General features: G+C 45.4%; 1 protein-coding gene across 1 annotated transcript in view; it reads right to left on the reverse strand.

The window, feature by feature from the left end:
• Positions 1-24,575, reverse strand: part of MGLL (monoglyceride lipase) — a 117,566-nt gene that overhangs the window by 83,706 nt on the left and 9,285 nt on the right. The window contains exon 3 of the mRNA XM_056859347.1: positions 1,415-1,521. Coding sequence (XP_056715325.1) covers positions 1,415-1,521 — 107 coding nt within the window. The remainder of the gene's footprint in view (positions 1-1,414; positions 1,522-24,575) is intronic.

Raw genomic sequence — 24,575 nt, forward strand, 5'->3', positions numbered from 1 at the left:
GGAGGGAACATTTATCCCTTTCCCCCCAAGTATTTCCCTGCACAAAGTTTATATGGGTTTGGTATCTGGATCGACAAAATAGGGGAGTCCTTTGATTCAATCCTTCTGAAATTCCTACGGTCCATCTCCGGAATTCTAAGTCGTGTAGCAGGGGTAGCCCTCCGAGCTGAATTGGGAAAATCATCTCTTGAAGCTCAGACTAGGTTGAAAGCTTTTTCTCTTAAAATTATACACTCTGACATCCACGAGGGCTACCTCAGTTTGATTAGAGAGGATTTTTATGTTTCCCATTGGGATAAACTTGTAGAGCAACAACTTCAGCTCCTCAGTCTTTCCTTGGACTCCCTTCGTTCAGCCACCAGACAGTAACAGCACTATTAAGAAATGTTGATTTATGTATGATTACAACAGTATCATCTGTAGAGCACGACACCTTTGTTCTACTCAATTTGTCTGTATTCTTCCATCTGGCCAGCTTCCCGACTACTGGTCATATTTGACTGTTCCTCAGTATAGGGGTGCCTTTATGGTGGCATGCCTAAATGCCTTATTGTCTAGCTTTTTGCAAAGGGAGGTATCTTAAGATACCATACTCTGATAGAGTATGCGACGGAGGTGCAGGTAGTGTAGACACTCTAGACCACGTGACTTTTGAACGCAACTATTTTTCTGAGTTTAGAAATCTTTAAAAAAATTCCTTTGCTCCAAAATATAGATCATATGGAGACATTACCTCTTTTAGCAGAAATTAATAGACCTATCACTCTTTCAGCTGCGAAATTTTATGCTAAATGTGATTGATATTCACAGCCATTCAAATGTGATCTAATTTTATATATTTTAGTAATCTGCTTAAAACTAATAAGAAGCAGTATGATGTAGAAAGAGACTGTTACCCTGATCTAAATTCCCTACCCTCAACACTGCTATTAGCTCTCCACTGGCAAAAAACAATAGCACAAACCTAGGGGAATAATTTATGTCGGGGAAACAGCATTAGGGAAATGGTGCTGCTGAAATTTAGAGCCCCCAGTGCCTATTTTAACTATTTAAAAAATTAGGAGATGCAGTCATGGATCTCCAATATCATGTTTGAGCTAACTGTTAGAACGATGATGTACCAGTGGCAACCAACCAGCAACCAGAGAACAAAAATGAACTAAGAATAAATAGGCACCTTGATAGCTAAGCTGAAGAACCCCTGTTCTTACAGATCTAAATTCCTTTCTAGCACAATTTCTCTGCCTCCCTCTCCAACAAAAACACACGTAGCCCTGTGTTATACTCAGGAGAAAAAAAGCATTCAAACTTATTATATCTACATATCCCTACATTTTGGGTATAAGCAACACCACTACCCATTAATTTCACAGGCAAACAAGACAAAGTGGCTAAGTCTTTTAATGGCACTCACCATGGTCATGAGCAAACACGAAAAGGTTGATCCCCGTCAACATCTGGGCAAGGTCGTCGTAGCGACAGCAGTGTTCTCCAGCACCATGAGCCACAAACACCAGGCCCCTATAAAGGAGCATCGAAGTAGAAGTAGTAGTGTTAGAAGATAGGGAAAACACAAACAAATAAGTTGTGGATACAAAAGCAGCATCAATATGGCTATTTACAAGAGTAAAAAAGTTCCTGTTAACAAAAAAGAGATTGTCTGGCCTTACTGAGACGTGAAAGAATTAATACGCAAAGTCCTAGGAGCATTTAACTAAGACATGGGAACCCACCGATAAGAGGAAGCTGTTACTATTCCCCCCCCCCATTTAGTCCTGTTTAGGAATTACCACCCATCAATTTCCCATCAATTCAAAATGCTTGTGGAAATACAAACATCATGTAGCAGGCTTGCACAGTTTGCGACTGACCAAGCTGAATGAAGCCCTTGGCCAAGTGGTCTTGTTTCCACACATGCCCAGGACTGCAAAAGCAACAGGATTGTAAAGCATCTGGCAGAACTACAACATATGACTAGTGGGCTGTGTGTTCATCTTGTTAGGTCACACTTGGCATGTGTAGAATCTGAAGCAGTTTTACAATTCTTTGTTAAAGGCTTGCAGAGCATCATGTCAATGAAAATATATCATCCTTTGGTACTCTACAGAAGAAGAGTTGGTTTTTTATACCCTACTTTTCTCTACCTTTAAGGAGTCTCAAAGCACCTTACAATTGCCTTCCCTTCCTCTCCCCACAACAGATACAACATGGGACCGAGAGAGTTCTGAGAGAACTGTGACTAGCCCAAGGTCACCCAGCAGGTTTAGTGTGGAGCAGTGGGGAAACAAACCTGGTTCACCAGATTAGAGTCTGCTGCTCATGTGGAGGAGTGGGGAATCAAACCCAGTTCTTCAGATTAGAGTCCACCACTCTTAACCACTACACTGTGGTGACTGCTCTATGCATACAGCTGGTTCTTTTACAGCTGTTTTGCTGTCCAAATGTTGTGACAACACAGGCAAGTCAAGTCCCAAGAAGATTCCAGCCTTAGGCAATGTGTGAAAGGCTACTCCTGCATACACTGGAATTATGCCAATTTCAAAACACCTCTTATGGCAAAGACAAAAGCAGCTCTGTACACTCCTTAACGACTGGCTCTGGATTAACGACAACCTGCCATTGCTGCAGACAGGATTAAAAACACCATATTGGCCCACGGTCAGTAAATCTGTAGACAGCAATTTTAAGCCTGCTTACTTGGAAATAATTTCAGCCGAAATCAATTTAGTAAATGGATTTATGACTGATCCACCAGTAACATGCCTAACTTTAAGGAAGTACCCTGAGCTTCTTGGAGAAGGGAGGTGGGTGGGATAGACTAAGATTATACAAGTGTTCTACATAATACCATGACTGAAGTATTAGCAGCAAAATCACTGTTTTAGGAATTTAAAATCAGCAATACAAATAACTTGTGAAAAGACCCTCACAGGGTAACACATTCCCCTCCCCTCGGGGTTTGACATTTTACTATAAGAAAACTCAAAGGAAGGTAATCCACGTGGTGTCATTTCAAGACTGCCAGCTGATGGGGGGGGGGGGGGATTCCTGGCTTGGTTTTTCTTATTTCTTCTCTAGCAGCTTGATCTGCGGAAACCAGCCCATGAAGCTTTTCACAAGACTGAGATATAAGCATAAGCATTTGTTAATGGCAGCAGACAGGGCTGTTTTCACAGGCAACGGAGCAGGGGCTTGTGATTCTATTCTAGACTTATAAATGGCCACTTGCCTGCGAAAAGTAAGTATTTTATCCTGGCAATCAGATAGGCAGTGTTCTTACAATGGAAGGGGGGTTCCCCTCCATCATGCTGTCAGTATGCCACAAATTACTGACAGGAAGATGTGTGAGCAGGTGAACTAGTTAAAAAAGAGAGAGAGAGAAAGAGAGAGAGAGCAAAGGAGGGATAGCTATTTTGTGTATTTATTCACACAGCTACCTTAGTCAGGTGATGAACCTCAACAAATTAACTAGAAGTAGGTTCTGTTGCAACAACTGGGTCTGGCTTCCAGATCATCAGGGTTGCTTCAAAAGTTCCAGCATCCAAGTGGAGACAGCTTAGGCTTGCATTGCAACTTTGCTCTCTTATGACAAGACAGCCATTTCATTGCTTCAGCGATCATGTAGAAACACATTCAAATGGTGGCAGCTCCTCCCTGCCCCTGCAAATGTGGGCAATCTGGTTACCTATCAGTCCTTTCATATGAAGAACTACCACTCCTGTGGGCACATTCCTGGCACTGAATGGCATGGAGAACACCCACACAAGGTGGCTGATCAAAATGATACAAGGTTGACTTGGACCTGGGCAGCCACATACGGCTGCTGTGTAAAAGAGTTTTCAGCAGCCTCTGCATAGCTGCTATAACAGCTCAATGAACTCTCAGCTGAAAGGCAACTCTGAGATGTGTGGGTGAACAGAGAGCAACCTGCCAACGCTTTTATTTTATTTACTGTTAATTGTACCTGCAGTCCTTTATTATTATTACCCTCATATCAATCCAGTGAATCACAGGACCAGGATCTGGAAAACCCAGGTTCCAATCCCCACTTCGCCATGGAGGTTTGCTGGGTGACCTATGGGGCAGTCTCACACTCAGCCTAACCTACCTCACAGGGTGGTTGTGAGGATAGAATGGAGGAAAGGAGAACAATGTAAGCTGCTTTGAATCCCCACTGGGTAGAAAGGTGGGGAATAAAGTAAATAAATAAATACTGTGAGGCATGTCACTATAATTGCCATTTTACAGATTGGTAAAAGAGGAGCCCCGTGGCGCAGAGTGTTAAGCTGCAGTACTGCAGTCAAAAGCTCTGCTCACGACCTGAGTTCGATCCCGACGGAAGTTGGTTTCAGGTAGCCGGCTCAAGGTTGACTCAGCCTTCCATCCTTCCGAGGTCGGTAAAATGAGGACCCAGCTCGCTGGGGGTAAAGGGAAGATGATTGGGGAAGGCACTGGCAAACCACCCCGCAAACAAAGTCTGCCTTGGAAACGTCAGGATGTGAAGTCACCCCATTGGTCAGGAATGACCCGGTGCTTGCACAGGGGACCTTTACCTTACCTAACTGAGATAAGAGGAGACCTGCTGGGTCAGACAAAGGATCTGCCTCATCCATAATCCTATTCTCAACAGTGACCATCCTCTGGGAAGGCCACAAGAAAGATTTTGTTGGTTGTATACTGCCTCTCATTTTGGAGGATCCAGTTAGCTACTATATTGTAACAGCTTGTTTTTATAGTGTGGTTTTTGTAGTGTGGTTTTTAACTATAAGCTACCTCGAGCAGGACTCTAAAGAGGCGGCACAGAAATATTCTAAATAAATAAATAAATAGCCATTGATGGACGTACCCTTCATGAATTTGTCTAATCCAGCAGCCATCGCGATTTCTTGTGGCCAAGAATTCCACCATTATACATATTCTGAAGAAGTACTTCCTTTGCCTATTCTGAATCTAACACCAATCAACGTCATGGGGGACTCCAAAATCCAGTGTTATGAAAGAGAGCGGGGGGGGGGGAATCTTCTCCAACCAATTTCTCCATATCATGCATAATTTTATAAAACGTGCACTGTGCGTCTCATGTTTTCACTTTTAAAAAAGTGAAACCAACACTGAGAAACAGTTCTAACCCCTCGGACATTTCCAGCTCAGCAACATCCCTTTTTGAGATGAGGTGACCAAAATCACATAACATTACAAATGAAGCTACAATGTAGGTTTATAGAAAATGCCAGCAGTTTAACCGTGCAATCTTGAAGGGCAGCAGCACCGTAGGAGCCGAGGTAACACCGCGCTGGTATCTATGCCACTTTGAGCTGTGATAAAGTGGCACGGACACCGACATGGGAGCACTTAAGCTGGTGCTGCAGAGCAATGCAGCAATGTGGGCCTCAGCCAGTGGCATTGCTGCATGGGCAGCAAAAACCCAGAAGCAGATGCCCTCTATGCTACAGCGTTGCTATGCCAGCAAAATAGCTGGCGTAGGCCCGCGTAACTCTGTGTAACTTTCATGGGTTTTTAAAAATGCATTTTAAACATTTATTTTCTGTTCGGGAAACCTCTGTGGAAGCAGCGTGGTTGCGCTACTCCCGGCCACTGCCTATCTACCCCCTTGAGGAATGGGCTGCCCATCTCAGTCCCTTTCCTAATTGGTCCCAGCATGGATCTGCTTTTTTCAATCACTGCTGCTCACCATGCTGAGGACTTTCACTGAACTGTTCATCATGACCCCAAGCACTCTTTCATGATCAGATGTCATCAGTTAATATCCCAATATGTAAATTCAGGACTGTTTGATCCAATGCACATCACTTTATACTTACTTTGAATGTTATTTGCCATTTTATGGCATGCTCACACAGTTTGGAGAGACCCTTCCTTACAGAGTATCATACCAGATGATTTTGTAACATCTGCAAAACTATCTCAGCACTCGTTCCTTCAGTCCAGACCATTTGTGAATAAACAGAACCAGTTCTAATACAATTTATTGAAGAGCCCAATGCTTCTCCCCACCACTCTGACAGCTATTTACTTCTGTCCTTCATTTATTTGGGATTCTCTCTCAACTAATTGTATGCTCTTAACTTTCACCCAAGGGTGCCTTCCTCAGCGTGCATTCCAGTGCTTCCTTGTCTCATCTCAGTTATACATATTTACATTTCTTAAATACTTCTCTCTCCTTCTATAAAAGTTGAAAAAAATCCTTACACTCACACAATTGCCTTCAACACTCAGTTGGCTTCTTATAACTGATTATGCCAGCATTTCCCCACAGTATTTGTGAAAAATTAATGTCCAGAATAGAGATCAGAGAGCACTATTTTGTATTTTTCTAGGTCAGAGCCTTTATTATGTAACCTTATGAATATGCTACATCCTAGAATGTGTGAGGAATACGCCCAGATCTCCTATTATACGTCTATGAAAGGTTTTGTTGCAGTAACTAGAACAATTTTAAAATAGCACTGCTGTCATTTGCAGTTTGAATACTTGGAAATTAAACCCCTCCCATGCCATGAAAAAATTAGTTAACAGAAACCTAAAGCTTAATTTCAAGTGAACTCATGTTAATACTTGACCAATTAGGTGATTTACACTATCTTTATGACACTGTGGCCACTGCAGAAATGCTCGTGCTGTTTCTGCCCACACCATCAACCAGGATGGAGGGGCCACATTAACATGGGGAGAATCCACCTGAAGGAGGTTATTAGTTTTGTAGAATTGGAGCAGCAACATCTGATTTGGGGCTTTGAGCCAATCAGCACAGGGCAGGGACTGTGGCTCAGAGGCAGAGCATCTGCTTGGCATGAAAAAGGTCCCATGTTCCGTCCCAGGAATCTCCAGCTATAAGGATCATGAGGTAGGTGAACTGAAAGGCCTCAGACTCTGGAATGCCGCTGCAACAGACAGTACTGATCTGGATGGTCTGATTCAGTATAAGGCAGCTTCATGTATATCATCACCACCAACCCACATCACCAAATAATGGTGAGTTCAAGTGCATATATGGGGTTTTATTGCAGTTAGTATTTTTCTAACACCCACAACCAGCAACTCATGAATTAGAGTGGAGTGAAAAAATGTTGAGCATGACAAGAAGAAGAGTTGGTTTTTATATGCCAACTTTCTTTACCACTTAAGGAAGAATCAAACCGGTTTACAATCACCTTCCCTTCCCCTCCCCACAACAGACACCCTGTGAGGTAGGTGGGGCTGAGAGAGTGTGACTAGCCCAAGGTCACCCAGCTGGCTTCGTGTGTAGGAGTGGGGAAACCAACCCAGTTCACCAGATTGGAGCCCACTGCTCATGTGGAGGAGTGGGGAATCAAACCCGGTTCTCCAGATCAGACTCCACCATTGCAACACCACATAATGGATCTGCTTTAATTAACCAGGAGACACAAGAAGGAGCTGTGGGTCAATAGTGACCAAGCAATTAAAAATGCGTAATTTGTCCCTTAAACATTTATCTGAAGCAGAGTTTTGGTTAGTGCAGGGATATTCAGCAATCTTGGCAAAAAGGCAACAAACAGCACTAGCATCACAAAGCCATATCATAGGTTTTAAACACTGTTCCCTCTGAAGTGCATCCCATGTTCAATGAAGTACTGTCTATCCACAAATGTGTGAGTGTGAGAGGGTAGAGGTATGATAAAGTGAGACTCTGAAGGAGGACATGCTTTAAAATTAACCCCAGAGAGAAAACACATGGTGTCCCTAACACAATTTTCTCCACCTCTGTATCACAATGCCACATGGAATAAAAACACAACCTTGAAGCCCTATGCAACATAAACCAATGCTTGAGATCTGGTATATGTCTAAAAAGAAAGGCAGTGGAACATTTTTAAGTTGCCCAGACATTAAGCACATCGATCATGCATATGAACAATCCTCTCAAAAAGCAGCTGCAACTGAACAGGTCTGTTGTGACAGGAAGGGGAGGTTGATTTTCCCCACTGCCACTTATTTCCCCAATCAAAAATACTCACCTCACTGCACAGCTACTTAGAGGCCGTTTCTGCACCAACTGTTTGAAATGTTTAATGAATTTTTTTATTTATTTATGTCTGCACTGTTTTCCCTCTGTTTGGGGTTGGAACCATTTTGGAATCATTTAATCGGCATGTTATCTGCAAGCACTTATAGGACGATGTTTTCCCTTTCTCTATTTCCAAGATTACTTCCCCCGAGGTGCGGACACAATTGAGACACTATTCATTTCTCCGCCCTTCCATTGTGCACACCTGCCATGTTGACCATCTCCCCCACCTGTCCCCATTTTCTGTGCTTTTAATTTTTTTAATTAAATGTACTCTGCTTACCAAAGGAGTTGTTGGTGCATTCCTTCCTATATTCCTGTAAGTGCATTGCGTAACTTCTTACATTTAGCAGTGAAAACCTAACAGGAGGTGCAGCCTGATTCTCTGTTGCTGTTTTCGCACCAAACGTTCCCACAGCAAGGGTTTTGCTCAGTTAACTTACATCAAGAGTGCACATTTCACAGCAGAGAGGACGGTGGCTCTCTGATTGCTTTGTGCGTGCTGGGGGTGAATTGCCTGCATGGAGGTTCACATTAAGGTTAGAAAAGGGTGAAACGTTTTTGAGAAGAAGAAATACAATGGACAAAAACTTTGAATTTGCAGCCAAATATATAAGATCAACTGTGAGGATAATATGTTGTAAGTTGTTGGTGCGGAAACGGCTCTAAATCCTCATAAGGACAAAGAATGGTATCCATACTGCACCTGTCTTTGTCCCCTACAAGGGCTGAAAACAAATGGGAAGCCATTTAATCAGTGAAATGGAGAGAGGGGAGTTACCCCCACTTCCCAATATCCAAATCAGATGACATTCCTCCCAAGTCTAGCAGATTACACATCTGGAGTTCCAGTCATGGAACATCAGGGTCACACATAGTTTGGCCTACAACAAATACAAGAACCAGTATGTTACCACTGCCACACTATGCTTTGTGACTCATCTGTGAAAGGGTACATTAGCGGCAGTGGCAGCAACCAAATAAGGAAATACCCTGTGATTTTTTTAGTGTCACAAGGAAAGCATAAGCCTAAGGGCTGAGCATGATCCATTCATGTAACTCATTATTTCAAACACACACACACACAAGAAGTAACAAAATGTTGAAAGACAACACAAGTACAATGTACACACTGCTGACTGCTAAGTCAACATATGTTGTAAGGGCTGAGTCATGATTTCATATTAGTTTACAGGGATACAACTTGTTTGGCATTTCGTTTTGCTTATATTAGATACTGTGTTAGATCACAATCAATATACAGTAAAGCTCAGCCTTATTCAAAAGCTGGAAAAGCATATATACAGAACTATATATACACAGAGAGAGACTGAGAGAGGAAGTCTTTTTCTCCTTAAGTGCCAATGGTGGAAACTTCATGGTATTCAAGGATATTCAACAGTGAAAAAGCATTTGTCCTAACAACAAACAGGGCTGCATATTCCATGCCGCAATCTTAAACTACCATTTGAATCTGTTTTCTTTTTAAACTCTGATGAAGAGTTCTGTCTGGGGAACTCAAAAGCTTGCGCAGTGTTATATGTCATTGGGCTGGTCCTAATAAAAGGCATTACATGGGTCACTACACTAATGGTAAACAAAGTCATAAGAACATAAGAAGAACCTTCCTGGATCAGACCAGTGGTCCATCTAGTCCAGAGATTTCCAGCCTTTTTGAGCCTGTTGACACTTTTGGTGTTTTGACACAGGGTGCTGGGCACAACAACAAAAACAGCTGCCGCAGGAGGTGCAACCAGTGACAAAATGCCACAGGAGGCAGGATGGCTTTTAATCTCACAGCCAATCAGATCTCCAGAGGCCAATCAGAAGCCCTACTTGGCCTTGCCCACTTTCTAGAAATGTTGGCAGGCGCCATGAAAGATGTTAGTGGATGACATGCCGCCTACGGGTGCCATGTTGAGGACCTCAGATCTAGCCCATGCTCTTTTGTTAATTAATCTAGAAAAACTAAAATCACATACCAATAAAGAGGATATCCTCAGAAGAACCCAAGGACAGAAAATTAACACTCAAAGAATATAAGAATACATTTCTGCACCCAATACTGAAAACAGAAAAGGAAATCAGTCCTCATTTGTAGCATAGCTGGCAATTGCTGAACCAAAACATACATGCATACCTACAGCAATGCCAAAATAACAATTCTAGTCTAAGCTTCAAGCTGTTATTCGTTTATACAAAAGCTGTGCTTTATTGGTGCTCTCTTTCATTAATGACAGAGAAATTACAGCATATTTTAAAAGGCACTGTGCAAAAGTCTCAACATCCTCAGAACTGCTCCTGCGCTGCATCCCACAACTTCTTTGCCCTGACGGTGCAATGGTGAAGATGATAATAATTACAAGAATAAAAACGGTAATTATAATTCCTGTAGCTATATATTTGTAAATCCCAATGATTTTAAATGAGAAATATGCAGGCTCACTGGAAGTTTAAAGAATTTATTAGCGATGAACTTTGCACGCATGTGCGTATTCATGACTTTTGTGTATGTGACTAGCTCTATGCAGACTGTAGCCATCAGAATGATGCTGCATACAGCACGGATAAAGCCTTCTGCTAAAGAAGAGCAACTTTCCTCCAACATTTTCGATTTTGTTTCTTACTTTTGCCAGCTCCACCAAGGCTTTAGGACGCAGTGATGTCACAGAGCATAGGCTACAATTAATATAACATATGACTTCAAAATAAGTCTGTTTTTGTACTTCCTGGAGGCTTCTGGCTTGCTACGGGTGGAAACAGGATGCTGGATTAGATGAGATCCAGCAAGGCGGTTCTTACACTTGGAAGCATCTTGTTTAAACAGGAAAAATGGTGTCAGAGAAGGGTGAAAGCGGTAAACAAAGGGGGCTGACGCTGAATGATGCAGTGGCCTTGGTCAGCAAGGGACTTGTTTAGATTTCCTGCCAGAAGCTTGGGAGGGGACACGTCTGCCGAGCTGACTTGGCTACCATGCTCTGCTAGAATCTTTATTCAACATTCCTGATTCCACCTGTGGCATAGGTTAATCTGTGAGGGGGCTACCCGCCTGAAAGAACTGCTTTGAACTGAGAGCTGGCCTAGTTAACCTTTAGCCCCCTTCCTGTCTATCATGTTAGGATTACCCTGCTGCAGGTATAAAAGCTATCAGGAATAGCAGCATCAGAAAAACAGTAAGTTTCTTGAGGTGCTGATCAGCGACAACTGCTCTGATGAGTTTCAGTGGTAATGAGGGTATGCTGTAAAGTATCAGATCAGTAAACAGCATAATTAAACAACAACAAAACTCTTTAAATCTATCATCCTAATATCTCAGGGTGATATGCAGCCTCCAAGGCCCTGTTGTGCAGGACTCTGCTGAATTTTGCAAATCCAAGTCTTTTTTTTTTTTAGTTTAAAAATTCTAGCTATGAAGATTGGAAAAATACTCTTGAAAAACCTGAGCTGCCTCAATGTACAAAACTGCAGTGACATCAGTGGCACTCAGTTCCAATTAAGTGTGTGCTTAGGACTGGAACGTTAAGCGCATAGCTAAGTGCTACAAGCTGTAATCAATCATGTGCACAATTATTAGGAAATTCCATTCCACAGCAAGACTTACTTCTGAGTAGGCTGACAGGCTTAGACTGCGCATCACATGATTTCTATGGAAGTTTAACACTTAAAATATTGTCGAAGGCTTTCACGGTCAGAGTTCATTGGTTCTTGTAGGTTATCCGGGCTGTGTAACCGTGGTCTTGGAATTTTCTTTCCTGACGTTTCACCAGCAACTGTGGCAGGCATCTTCAGAGGAGTAACACTGAAGGACAGTGTCTCTCAGTGTCAAGTGTGTAGGAAGAGTAATATATAGTCAGAAAGGGGTTTCTGACTATATATTACTCTTCCTACACACTTGACACTGAGAGACACTGTCCTTCAGTGTTACTCCTCTGAAGATGCCTGCCACAGTTGCTGGCGAAACATCAGGAAAGAAAATTCCAAGACCACGGTTACACAGCCCGGATAACCTACAAGAACCAATTTAACACTTAAATTAGTTTGAATTGTGCTCTCTGTGTACACAGTCAGACTCAATATTTTTTCCGCATTTGAAGGCAACATTTTCATTACAGAATCATAGGGGCACCATAAGAATCTAGCAACCATAGTTTAGTCCATATTTTATGAAAGTGCAATTTAAAATTTTGTGCAATGCCACCCTACCTGTCAGAAGTTAACATGATGTTCCCCCTGCCCTGAGGCACCCTCAGTAAATGGGAAAACATACTTGTTTTACAATATATGGTATTTTTAAATTTATGGCAGCCCTTGCTAAATGTAATGTCAACAGCCATCCATTCTTTTTTCAAACCAAGTGTATAAGATGGAGTTCTTAATTCTGCATTTGACTATTCCAAATTCACCACTAGGTCAACGAGGTGCTTATCTCTAGGAGAGTTTAATTACTTATGCTTCCTCATTCCTTCAGCCTAGCAAAATGAAGATACCAAATCTGTCTATACCGTTCAACAGACAAGTCTAAAACCTTGCTGCAGTGGTGCTTAATAACAGCAGGAAAACTTTATTAAAATCTTCCCTTGCAAGCTATAAACTGGCCAAACCGGCAAATTACATCTGCTTTCCATTTTTAGATAGGGCCACATTTTTACACCTTCGAGCCTCAAACCTGAAGAAAGATGCAAGATACACAGTCACCTCTAATTTTGCTAGGTCAGGGACTTTCCTTAAAAGAGGTTACTAATCTTCCTTATCTTTAAACAATGTAATTTGTTTTCATCTGGCACCTTCTTATCTGGCCTCAGCCATCTCTGCACATTAACAGAGTACAAAATCAATTTATAGATGGATTTACTATAGGTATTAGGAAAAATCCCAAACAAGCACTAGTTCTTGGCCAATTGTCTGTTCTTCAGCTTCTGTATATTTTCTTGCACTCCTTGATCAGTATCGTCACACATTTATTTCCAGATGAAAAGCAGAAATAACATTTTGAGTCACTTCAGCAATAAGCCTTCCTTGAGGAAACTTTACTAATGTTAGGCACTTTGGGTTTGTGAGCTGTTCAGCTCCCTGTTGCTAGAGTCTGAGTCGCTAGTCAGTGTGCTTTCCTTTTATTATTATGTTGGGGGGGCCCATCCAGCGAATCTCCTGGATGAGCTTTAGGTCTTTTATGCATAGCTGTTGCCCTCGTGGTCACCCCTCCAATGACTGTGGGTCTTTGTTTAGATTATGCATGCCCTTTCCGACCATCAGAGGTTGCCTCGCTCTCCCCCTGCGTTTCGCCCACGTTTTACCCGTGTTTTCAGGGACCTGTTTTATCTCAAATTTGAAAATGCGGGCAAAACGCGGGAAAATGCAGGGAGAAAGCGAGGCAACCTCTGACGGTCGGAAACGGCATGCATCATCAAAACAAAGACCCGCAGTCATTGGAGGGAAACAGCCATGCATAAAAGGCCTTAGACTTTTGCTTTCTTTCCGCAACCTCAACAACACTGTGATGACATATAAAAAACACGTTCCTCAGTAGGCAGACAAGAAGAGAACTATGAATACTCACGATACATACAGGGGAGGGGAGGCAGATGGAAGGAGGCAGCTCCCTTTCTCACCCCTTTGGCTCTGCCCCACAAACTAGGTATCGCTAATTGCTTCCATGGCAACTTAGAAAGGGACCCAGTCAGTGGCAACTCAAGGAGTTTTGCCGCCTGAGGCTGCCACCCACCACCTCCTCACATGCCTCACCCCCACTGCTGCCACCCCCACCCCAAAGCCACAGTTTTACCTACCTTGTCTTTTTGCTGCTCCAGCTGTACAGGACTACTGCAGCTGGGTAAGGCTTCTTGAACTCTCGCAAGATTACTTCCCCTCAGGAGAGTTTGGCCACCGGGCAACAGACAACCAGAAATGGTGGAAGAACTCTTTTGAGAAGGAATCTTGAGAGAGTTTGGGAAATGAGGTGGGTAGCTTAGCACACTGCTTTTAAAGAGGCCCAGAGAAAATGAGGAAGGGAGGAGGAATATTTCCTCTGGCTCCCAGGCAGGAGCGGCTGATGGGATTGAGGGTTGTCACCTCCCCTCAAAAAAAGCCCTGCACTTGAGGAAACTGCCAGCGGGCTCTCGCCATCACCAGCTCAAGAGGCCAGGACCAGAAATCTAAAAACAAACTCTTAGATTAAAGAGGAAGGAGTGGCAACACAAACTGGGTCCCTCTGCAAGCCATCTCTGTGGTTTAGAAGACACAGAGGCAAAGCAGTTGCCCAGTTCAGCCCAGGAGATTACAACAACCACCCCCCTCTCAGCCACAGAGCCTCACTGAATGGCCTTGGGCCAGTCATTGTTTCTCAGAGGGCCTCGCTACACATTACAAAGTCCTCCTGTCATCCACCAACAAACACAAGGACTTTGTAATGTGTAGCGAGGCCCTCGCAAGCCTGCATTAACTCACAGGGCTGATGTGGGGATAAAACAGGAGGGTTATACATGCCATCCCTGCACTCCTCGGACGAAGAGCAGAATAAAAATATTAAGAAATCGTATCTAGGACCCGTATCGCACTTTAGAGCTTTCAAAGTGTATTACATACATCATATGCATTTTAGCTGAATTTTGTTGAAACTGAAAAACAGCATAAAAGTATTTACAGAGGTTATCTGGATAAGCTAGGCCCAGACGTTTCTTATGCCTGGCTCCTCTAAGAAAAGGGCAGACATCAGAGACCAAGTAAGTTATCTACCAGAAAGAACTAAGGAAGGCTCGGTGATGCTGAAAGGAGGGGAAGAGGGCGATCAAGCTCCTTCCCTCCCAACCTTATCATCCCCTTACCAGGCCTCTTTAGTGGCAGACCTAGCAGCTACTGTACATTCTACCAGCATACATTCTACTAGCTTTTCAGTTGCGTCTTTGGCACTCCTACCGTGCGTACCAGGAGAATGTGCTACATGCGATCCTCTCAACCTGTGCATTACCCATTGTATTTTCCGGCTTCATATATGTGATTGGAATCCCAGTTTACTGAGGATACAAATTTGTGCATACTGAACCTGGACAATATGCACTTTGCCGCAGTCACACAAAATGGCAAATGTGTGCGTTGAGACAGTGCATAGCACACTGTCTTGATATGTGAGGTAGGAGTACCCAAATCATAAGGTCTGTGTCAGAGCAACAATTTTGCAGCTTCCACATCTGCTGGAACCTCTAAGTATTAGTTTGAGATCCTTCTCCTTGCTGACCAGTCCATGTAAACTGTACAATGGTCAATCCTTAACTGTAATTCCCCAACTCCTGCTTCTCATTCCCACAAGAAATTATAATGGACTTTATACTGAGTCAGGCCATTGGTCTATCAAAGTTGATACTGTTTAATCTGATGTCTGGCGACACTCTTCCACATTACCTACGACCACCAGTGCCTTTTAGCTGGAGATGGCAGGGATTGAACCTGGAACTGTCTTCATGAATTGTTACAAGGGCCGGATATGACATAAATGCCACTTGGTTGGGCCGTGCCATGCCTCACCAGCTCAGATCGAGTGTGGGGCAGTGGCTGCCTCAGCTGGCTTGCGGGCCAGATAAGTACTCTCAAGGGGCCAGATCCAGCCCCTGGGCCTTATGTTTGACACCCCTGCTCTACACTGAACCACAAACCCCACTCCAACATGTATGAAAGCCAAGGCAAATGAGCAGTTCGAATGTGTGCTCGGGAAGCTGCCTCATTAACAACACAGAAGCAAGAGCAGCTACTGTACAACAATTTTGTGGAGATGCTACCATGACAAAGTCTTTGCAACAGAAAATGCTGCTCAATAACTGACATTAGTGAAGAAAACGTAATAACTACACAGAAATCTAATTACATGCCCGCAGGTTTCACTCTCATTAATGGTACTGCAAAGCTCTTGTCTATAGCCAAGATCAAACTGTTGCCAGCTGCATTTTTCTGTTGATTCATTAGACTCTAGCTTGTTCTATGTTAGTTCCATTTTTCGCAACTGGCCAGAATGGAAAGTTAGTCATATTGTCGAAGGCTTTCTCAGTCAGAGTTCATTGGTTCTTGTAGGTTATCCGGGCTGTGTGACCGTGGTCTTGGTATTTTCTTTCCTGACGTTTCGCCAGCAGCTGTGGCAGGCATCTTCAGAGGAGTAACACTGTCTCAATAACTGACATTAGTGAAGAAAACGTAATAACTACAGAGCGACACTGTCCTTCAGTGTTACTCCTCTGAAGATGCCTGCCACAGCTGCTGGCGAAAAGTCAGGAAAGAAAATACCAAGACCACGGTCACACAGCCCGGATAACCTACAAGAACCAATGAAAATTAGTCATATTCCTATTATTCTGCCATCAGAAATAATAATTTCAGCACATTTTTACAGTGGTTTTACTACCACTGGGGCAATGCCTTAATCACAGTGGGGCCAAGAAGTGATGACCACCTATTATTTTTAAAAAACTACAGAGGATGGGTGGGGCTTGTAGATTTCATTCAGGTTCCTGGGACTGCTTCTTGTGGCCAAGTAATCACAACCCTACAGTGTGTCCTTAATACCTGTAGGATTTCATTCTCCAGCAAACAAACACAATGTAACTCCACAGTTTTACTGCATATTGGGAAAGGACTCAGAAGGCAAAGGTTCCCAAACAAAGGAGCCAAGGAAACGCCCGGCCCCTTACCCAGACTTTCTAACCTGCCACCAATGACTGAGGACTTCTGAAGTATATTAGAGATAGGAAATGTCTCTGTAAGGTTTCATGAGACTGTGAGGGTTAAAACAGCAGGAACTAAACCCTTACGAAAGACCTGGAGAGTCTGAATCAGGAGCCCACTGGAGATGGTGGCAGAGGAAAGCAGGTGAGGTGGAGGCTGAGGAGACTTGCCCAGAGCCAAGAGAAGATTGTGGAAGAAAAGGGCAATAGCGATTAAAACGGTTTCTGTTGTCATCAGCACCTGATTGGGAAGGAACTGGGGTCCACTGAAATATAGTTGGCATTATTAAAGGGTATAATCTAAAACCCCTGGGGATCTTAAATGGTGTAAGTTGCCGTTCAGTTCAAGTATGCAGAAAACAGAAACTAAGCCATGAAAAGTGCAATTTATTCATGAGATAGAAACAGAGCACAAGAATTTCTTCCCGTATCTTTCATGCCAGAGACTTTGTTCAAGCCTTCCTCATAGGATTTATTCTTTGAGGGCCTACTGATAAGGATGTATATTTCATAGTCAAAGAAACTTTTTAATTCTGTGCTGAAAATCCCAAGTTCTGCAAACAAAACAAACCCAACACCCACAAGTGGAATCAATATATCTAATTTTCAACATGGCTCCCTCTGTGGATACTTAAATCTGTAGAATGGGGCCGTGCACAGAAAAAACATTATTTCTACAAACTTGGGGGACCTACCAGGTTTGCAAAAAACAAACAAAAAACAAACAAACCCACAACACCCGCCCCAGCAAACTTTTGTAACAATGCAAGGGGGTTAACTTGTCTAAAACAGAAGAATGCTGTCTGCACTTATGGGTGCACATGGGAGGTGGAAGGTAACCATCACCATCTGAATCAGATAGGCAACAGGTGGGCAGAGGAGGAGTGGGAGAAGAGTGAGAGTTGCCACTGTGCCCATTGTAACTCACTGAGGGAAAGAGAGGGGAATGGATGAGTAGAGCAGGGTGAGAAGCAAGCAGGGGAGCAGAATAGGGACAGGTGAATAAACAAGATTCCCCCTACCCATGAGTTTCTTGCAGGACCCTGCTGGGGGACAGCATGACCTGTAGCTGCTGCTGCCATTTGAGCCAGGGAAGTCTAAAGATGGGGTTCTCCTTGGAAGCTGCCACCACCCCCTGAACTGAGGCTGCAGGTGGGCAGGGTAGAGGAAGAGGGCAGGAGGAATGGAAGGCGGGGAAATGCGGTGGAGGGTTAGGAAGACCATTGGGGAGGGGCCAAGAGAATGAGGAACATGGCAGCAGCTGGCACCACTACCACTAGAATTCCCCCTCCTCTGCAAGTTTCTTGCAGGTCCCCTGCTTGTAATATATAAATAGCATTTGGAAATTATTAGGCTAATATGCCATATTATTTTATAACCTTTTAAACCATACAATAACTTTTAGCATTTATACCCTGTACTCTTAACCTGCAGACAAAATTAAATACAGAATTTTTTTAAAGTAAGTATCAGGGAACAGGGATATGTACATCATCATGTGACGTTCTTATTTCTAAAAACTGGAAGCTCCACTCAGATTCTCTCTGATACTTATCCATGGAAGAAATAGCTAATGAAGTTGCCATTTTTTCCTGTATTAGTGTAGACTAGAAATATGCTTTTTCAATACTGTTGAATATAAATTTCTCCATATTCTTTACAGGAGCTACATTTATACGTTCTTATTTCAGATGTAGAGCATCATCGCAAACACCTGCCAATGTAGCAGGATGTAGATAACTAGAAATACACCTTTTTCTTTTAAAACAAAATGCTGAAACTTTTAGTGGATTTCTCTCAGCATAGTTAATTTAATTGGATCCTGGACTGTCATGATCAATTTTCTAAATTTTTATTTAGCATTCAACAGGGGAGAATATCTGAGTATCTCGAATGACCCAAAAGGTGCATGTATCCAAAAGATGCAGGCTGAAGAGTGTAGTAATAATCTGATCATAATAATAAGTATTCATGAACCATCTTGTTTGCCTTCTTTCACTGGCTTTCCTACTGCAAAACAAAGACAGTTTTGTTTCTATGGAGCGTTCTGAAAAAAGATTATCAGACTAATGAGGGATGTCTCAATCATCCACTGCTAAAAGAGCAGGAGGCCTATCTATATAAGATACCTGCTTGTTTGAAGCTGGATTGTTTTCCCCCCTTTGGGGTAGGAAAAATTCATAAAAGAGTGTCCCACTGAAAATTAATGAAGCAAACACCATGCTGCAAAGAAATGCATTAACAGTGGGGAAATGAATAAATAGATGATGCATGAGGGATGGGGGAAGCAGACTGAAACAATCTGTTTGTGTTAATAAGAACTGGGTTGTTGATTTCTCAATGTGCGCAACCTATCAAACATACATTATTGTCCCAAGACCAATTTCATTTCAGCAGGGTCTTAGCAAGAATTTACAAGGCCCATATTAGGAGGAAATGGTTAATAATAATAATAATAATAATAATAATAATTCCAGCCAATGTAAAGCAACTTTATGCGCAGGGCAAAGGTAGGCAACCTTTTCAGCCCAAGTGCCGGGGGGAAACCCCTATGTGTACCTGTGAAGATATTAATGTGGTAGCAAAACAGGGGAAAAGGCTGTACTTGGCCAGACACATTAGGTACTAGCCAAATCCCAGAGGTGCTGGCAGAATCTCAGGGGCTTACCTTGGGCCCAGCTAGCCCGAGATAACTGGAATAAGTCACTCCCACTGCCTTCTCCCACACTGCCAGCCTCATCAGTGCTGCCAACGCCTCAGCAGTTCATCTCAGTTATATGGCTGGAAAACCAATCCAACCCTAATCACATTATCTCATCTTCAAGCAAAAGAAAGGTGCAATGTAGTTAGCTTTCCTGAAGTGGGATTACTTGTGTTTTGATTGTCACTTTTCTTAAATCAAAGGAGATATGCCTATAATGGTGGAGAGGAGAGAGTGCAGCCTTTGGAGAACTATTGGCACAATCCCATACACTCCAACATTTCGTAGGAGAAAATGAAGACATTTGTAACACCCCTAATTTGTTCTTCAATGGGGGTTACCGCACTAGGTATTCCCAGCGATGTATTAAGAGTTTGAAAATGTTATAAAAAACATCGCTTTAAAAGGGTTTTTGGATACCACGGTGTGAGGGTCTCTGTCTTTGTGTCTCTGCTTTCCATCACCTGCGGTGTTATCAGTGAACTCGTAAAAGCAGTTCACACCTTCTGGTCTCAGGCGCCAGGCCTGATGGCCCATGTATCTTCCCCCCCGCTGTTCTTCCTGCCAGTACTCCCTCAGGCCGGTGCGGCCTTGGAAGTGTGATAGCCGCACCAGACTTCCTGGGATCCGTCTGATGTTTTGTATTATGCCAAGCTTGTAACTTCCCATAACAATAAGTGTGAACCCCAGTGCCCCAGTGCCCTGGAGTCAATATATTCTGTAAACCCGTATAGCCCCTCACTTGCAACTTTCTACCTGTGCCTGTCTCATCTCCTGAAGGCTTCAATAAATCTATTGTTTCTGTATCAACGTCTGAGCAACTGATTTGGAGAAGCAAACTCAGAGAGGGGGATCTCTCACATTAAGTTGCAAGTCCTTGCCTCTCGGACTGCAGCTGTACCGCTTTGGACAGAATGTCAGCCGACGAGGACACCACCCCTAACCCCGATGCCCCCAAGGAACCGGACGAGCCGGAGAAGCCGGACCCGAAGGAGGAGGGAGCCAAGCCAAAGAAACCGAAGGATCGCGCACCCGACCAAGATCGGGACGGACGTCCCCGGGGGCTTACTTATTGGCTGGACTCTCCCAAGGGCTGGTCGCTCTCGCGGACTGCGGCGAAGGATCGCCGGTTGGCCTTCCCCAGCACGGGACTCGAAGGGGACCCGGCCCGCAAAGAGGCCCTCATGGAGGAAGAACGAAAGCAGTGGCAGGAAGACCGCCGGGCTATGCAGGAGCAGATGGAGATCATGCAACGCGTAATGGGTGAGATGGCCACGACCCTAGATGCGCTGAAGTTGCAACCTCCAGCCGGTGCTCCCCCAGACGGGGCGCCGGTAGTTCCGCCCGCAACCCCTGCCCCCCCGGCCCGTCGGGACCTGAAAGTCACGTATGACGGGTCGGGAGACCAGTTGACCTTTTTTATGGTCCAAGTAGACATTTTTATGCGGGAACAAGGCCGAACCTTCGTTTCTGAGGAGTCCCGGGTGCAGTACGTGGCTTCCTTACTGCAAGGGGAGGCGGCTGCCTGGATGGTGTTGCAGTATGAACTCCGCTCGCCGGTGCTGCGAACCCTGGACGAGTTCATGGTAGCACTCCGAAACCGTTTTGAGGACCCGACTCTGGGTGAGCGGGCTAAAGCCTCCCTGATGCAACTGCGCCAAGGGACTAAGTCGGTGGCGCAGTATGCAAGTGAGTTCCAGTCACTGGCTAGCCGAATTCTGGACTGGAGTGAAGCTACCTTGGTACAATGTTTCAGGGAGGGTCTCAACCCAGACCTCCAACATTGGGCCTTCATGCAAGGGAACCCCCCGGATGTGGAAGGTTGGGTTCGCCATGCTGCTGACATCGAGAATCGCAAACAACTCCTGAACTTGTCCAAGCAACGGCTTGGGCGAGACCCCAGGCCCCGAAGTGACCGTGGCCGGGAACTCCGGCAAGGGGGTGGCGGGGGTCTCTCGGCCGCGGAACGCCGCAAGCGGTTCGAGGCCGGCGTCTGCCTGATTTGCGGGGGAAAGGGCCACTTTGCATCGCAATGCCCCTCTCGCTCAGGCCGTCCGACCCCCCCCCGCCAAACCCAGGCCGAGCCGACGAAACCGGCCGCCGACAGCCAGCCTCGCCGCAGAAGTGGACCACTGAGCCGGCGCTCCGGCGCACCCTCCGCTCTCCACGCGCGCCCCCAGGATGGGGCATCCGACTCTACGGTCCCATCGGGGTCCCGGATTACAAATACCGTCTTTGATTCGGACGGCTCCCCGGAAGCCACCACCCCGTCCCCCTCTTCCAGCGAGGAGGAAGAGTGGGAACAGCCGGCAAAAAACGCCGTCGGTCTGCTGTAGAGGGGGCTCCGCAGCAGACCGTCCCTATCGTTGTGCAAGGAGCTCCACCGATGGTAAGCGCCCAAGAGGACAATGTATTTGTGCGTGTTCATCTGTCCCTACCCAAAGGGGGTCCCCCGTTAGAGGTCCCCGCGTTGGTCGACTCGGGGTGTGCCCGCACCATGATAAATGAGGAAACTGCCAAGAAGTTGGGTGTCCGGCGCAAGCGACTTCCGGGACCCCTCCGTTTTTCCCAAATGGACGGGAGTGACTTTAAACGGGGCCCTGTGACCCACAGAACTGCAGCCGTGATTATGTCCGTGGGGGAACATTGGGAACGGTTGTATTTCACCATCGCCCCTATTGTAACCCCTGTGGTGTTAGGGATGAACTGGTTAAGGGGACACAATCCCTCCATTGATTGGGTTAAACGGGTGCTTTCCTTCCCCGAAAACCCCTGTGGGTTGCATGACAAGGAACGGGTACTCAGAACTCCAGCCGCCGCACTGGTAGGGTCCCCCGCCCCAGTCTCTCCTCAATTACCCTCTGAGTACTCGCAGTTTACTGATGTTTTCGATGTTAGAGAGTGCGACGAACTGCCTCCCCATAGAGAAACGGACTGTGCCATCGAGATTGTAGGGGAAGGCAAACTGTCTAAGGGAAAGGTTTACCCCATGAGCCCTAGTGAAAAGACTGTATTGCGAGACTATCTGGATGTCAATCTGGCGAGGGGTTTCATACGCCCCTCCAAGGCTCCTTATTCAGCCCCAGCTTTCTTTGTAAAGAAAAAGACGGGAGATTTAAGACTGTGTATTGACTTTCGCAGACTGAACGCAGTCACCCAGTCTAATGCTTACCCCCTCCCTCTTATTCCTGACCTTCTAGCACAATTAAAGGAGGGCCGAATCTTCACCAAACTGGACTTGGTAGAAGCCTACCACCGCATTCGCATCAAAGAAGGAGACGAACCCAAAACGGCCTTTTCCAGTTGTTTTGGAATGTTTGAGTACCTGGTCATGCCGTTCGGACTTTCGGGGGCTCCGAGTGTCTTTATGCAATTAATTAATGAAGTGTTGCATGATTTACTGTTTCGGGGGGTGGTGGTATTTCTCGATGACATTCTTATTTACTCTGAGACCATGGAAGAACATGTGCGCCTAGTGCGAGAAGTGCTCCAGCGGCTGCGGGAGCACAAACTGTATGCTAAGGTGTCCAAGTGTGAATTCCACCAACCTTCTATTACATTTCTGGGGTATGTGATTTCCCACCAAGGGTTGGAAATGGACCCCGCCAAGGTCCAGGCGGTGCGGGACTGGGAAACCCCCACTACCCGCCGCCAACTTCAACAGTTTTTGGGGTTTGCCAACTTTTACCGGAATTTCATTCCCAACTTTGCCCAAGTTGCGCTTCCCCTCACTGCCCTGTTGCGTACCAAGGACAGGGGGGCTAGCGCCGCACTCCCCTCAGCCCGTCTGCAATGGTCTCCCCAGTGCCAGCAAGCTTTTGAACGTTTAAAGCTACTTTTTTCATCCGAACCCGTTTTGGCTCACCCGGATTGCACCAAGCCCTTCGTGGTGCAGGTGGATGCCTCGGATGTAGCCATGGGCGGGGCCCTATTGCAGAGGGATGAGGGGGGACGGTTGAGGCCGTGCGCCTACTTCTCCAAGAAGTTTTCCCAGTCCGAAATCAACTGGGCCATTTGGGAGAAGGAGGCAGCAGCGGTCAAACATGCCCTTACCATATGGAGACACTTCTTGGAGGGGGCCGAGCTGCCGTTCGAAGTGTGCACAGATCACAAGAATCTTGAGGCTCTCAAGGGAGCTAGAAAACTCAATGCCAAACAAATTCGGTGGGCCCAATTTTTTGCAAAATTCCGGTTCACCCTCAAACATGTCCCTGGCAAAGAAAATGCCCTAGCTGATGCTTTGTCACGACTTCCCCAGTATCGCAACGATTTCGATCGCCCCGTCGACTCCCTGTTCACTCCCGAACAGCGAGGGGAAGTCCCTGGCTTGGCCGTCACCACCCGATCCCAAGCCCGCCAACCGGAGACCCCCCCTACGCTCAAAGGTATCCCGGAAGCATTCCAACAGCGACTCCGGGACGCCTCCTTACAGGAGGAGGAGCACCATCTCCTCCCCACTGGCTTGGAACGAACCAACACTTGGTGGGTGCAAGGGGGGAAACTATATGTCCCATCTTCCCTTCGCAAAGAAGTATTGGGACTTGTACATGGGGCCAGGCTAGCGGGTCATTTTGGGTTCATAAAAACGCTTCACCTGGTTCGAAGGCAATTCTGGTGGCCCGGTATGAGATCTGATGTAGAGTTGTATGTGCGCAGCTGCCCCACCTGCGCCACAGCCAAGAAACGGATGGGAAAACCCCCGGGGCTTCTCAAACCGCTTGAGAACCCCTCCCGTCCCTGGGAAGTCATCGCCATGGATTTTATCACCGACCTACCTCCAAGTCGGGGGAAAACGGTTCTCTGGGTTATCACAGACCTCTTTTCCAAACAGGTTCATTTCGTTCCATGTGCAGGTCTTCCTTCAGCCCAGGGCTTAGCTAAACTGTTCATCACGCACGTCCTCAGGCTACACTCGATCCCGAGGAAGGTCCTCTCCGACCGGGGGGTCCAGTTTGTTGCCAAATTCTGGCGGGCTTTCCTAAAGTTAATGGGAGTGGAGGAACAGGGCCTTTCTTCCGCCTATCACCCCCAAACGGATGGTCAAACGGAACGAGTAAATGCGGTAGTAGAATGTTATTTGCGTTGCTATGTAAATTTCCACCAGGACGACTGGGTCGACCTG

This window comes from Euleptes europaea, chromosome 1 (genome assembly GCF_029931775.1).
Source record: "Euleptes europaea isolate rEulEur1 chromosome 1, rEulEur1.hap1, whole genome shotgun sequence".
Lineage (NCBI taxonomy): Eukaryota > Metazoa > Chordata > Lepidosauria > Squamata > Sphaerodactylidae > Euleptes > Euleptes europaea.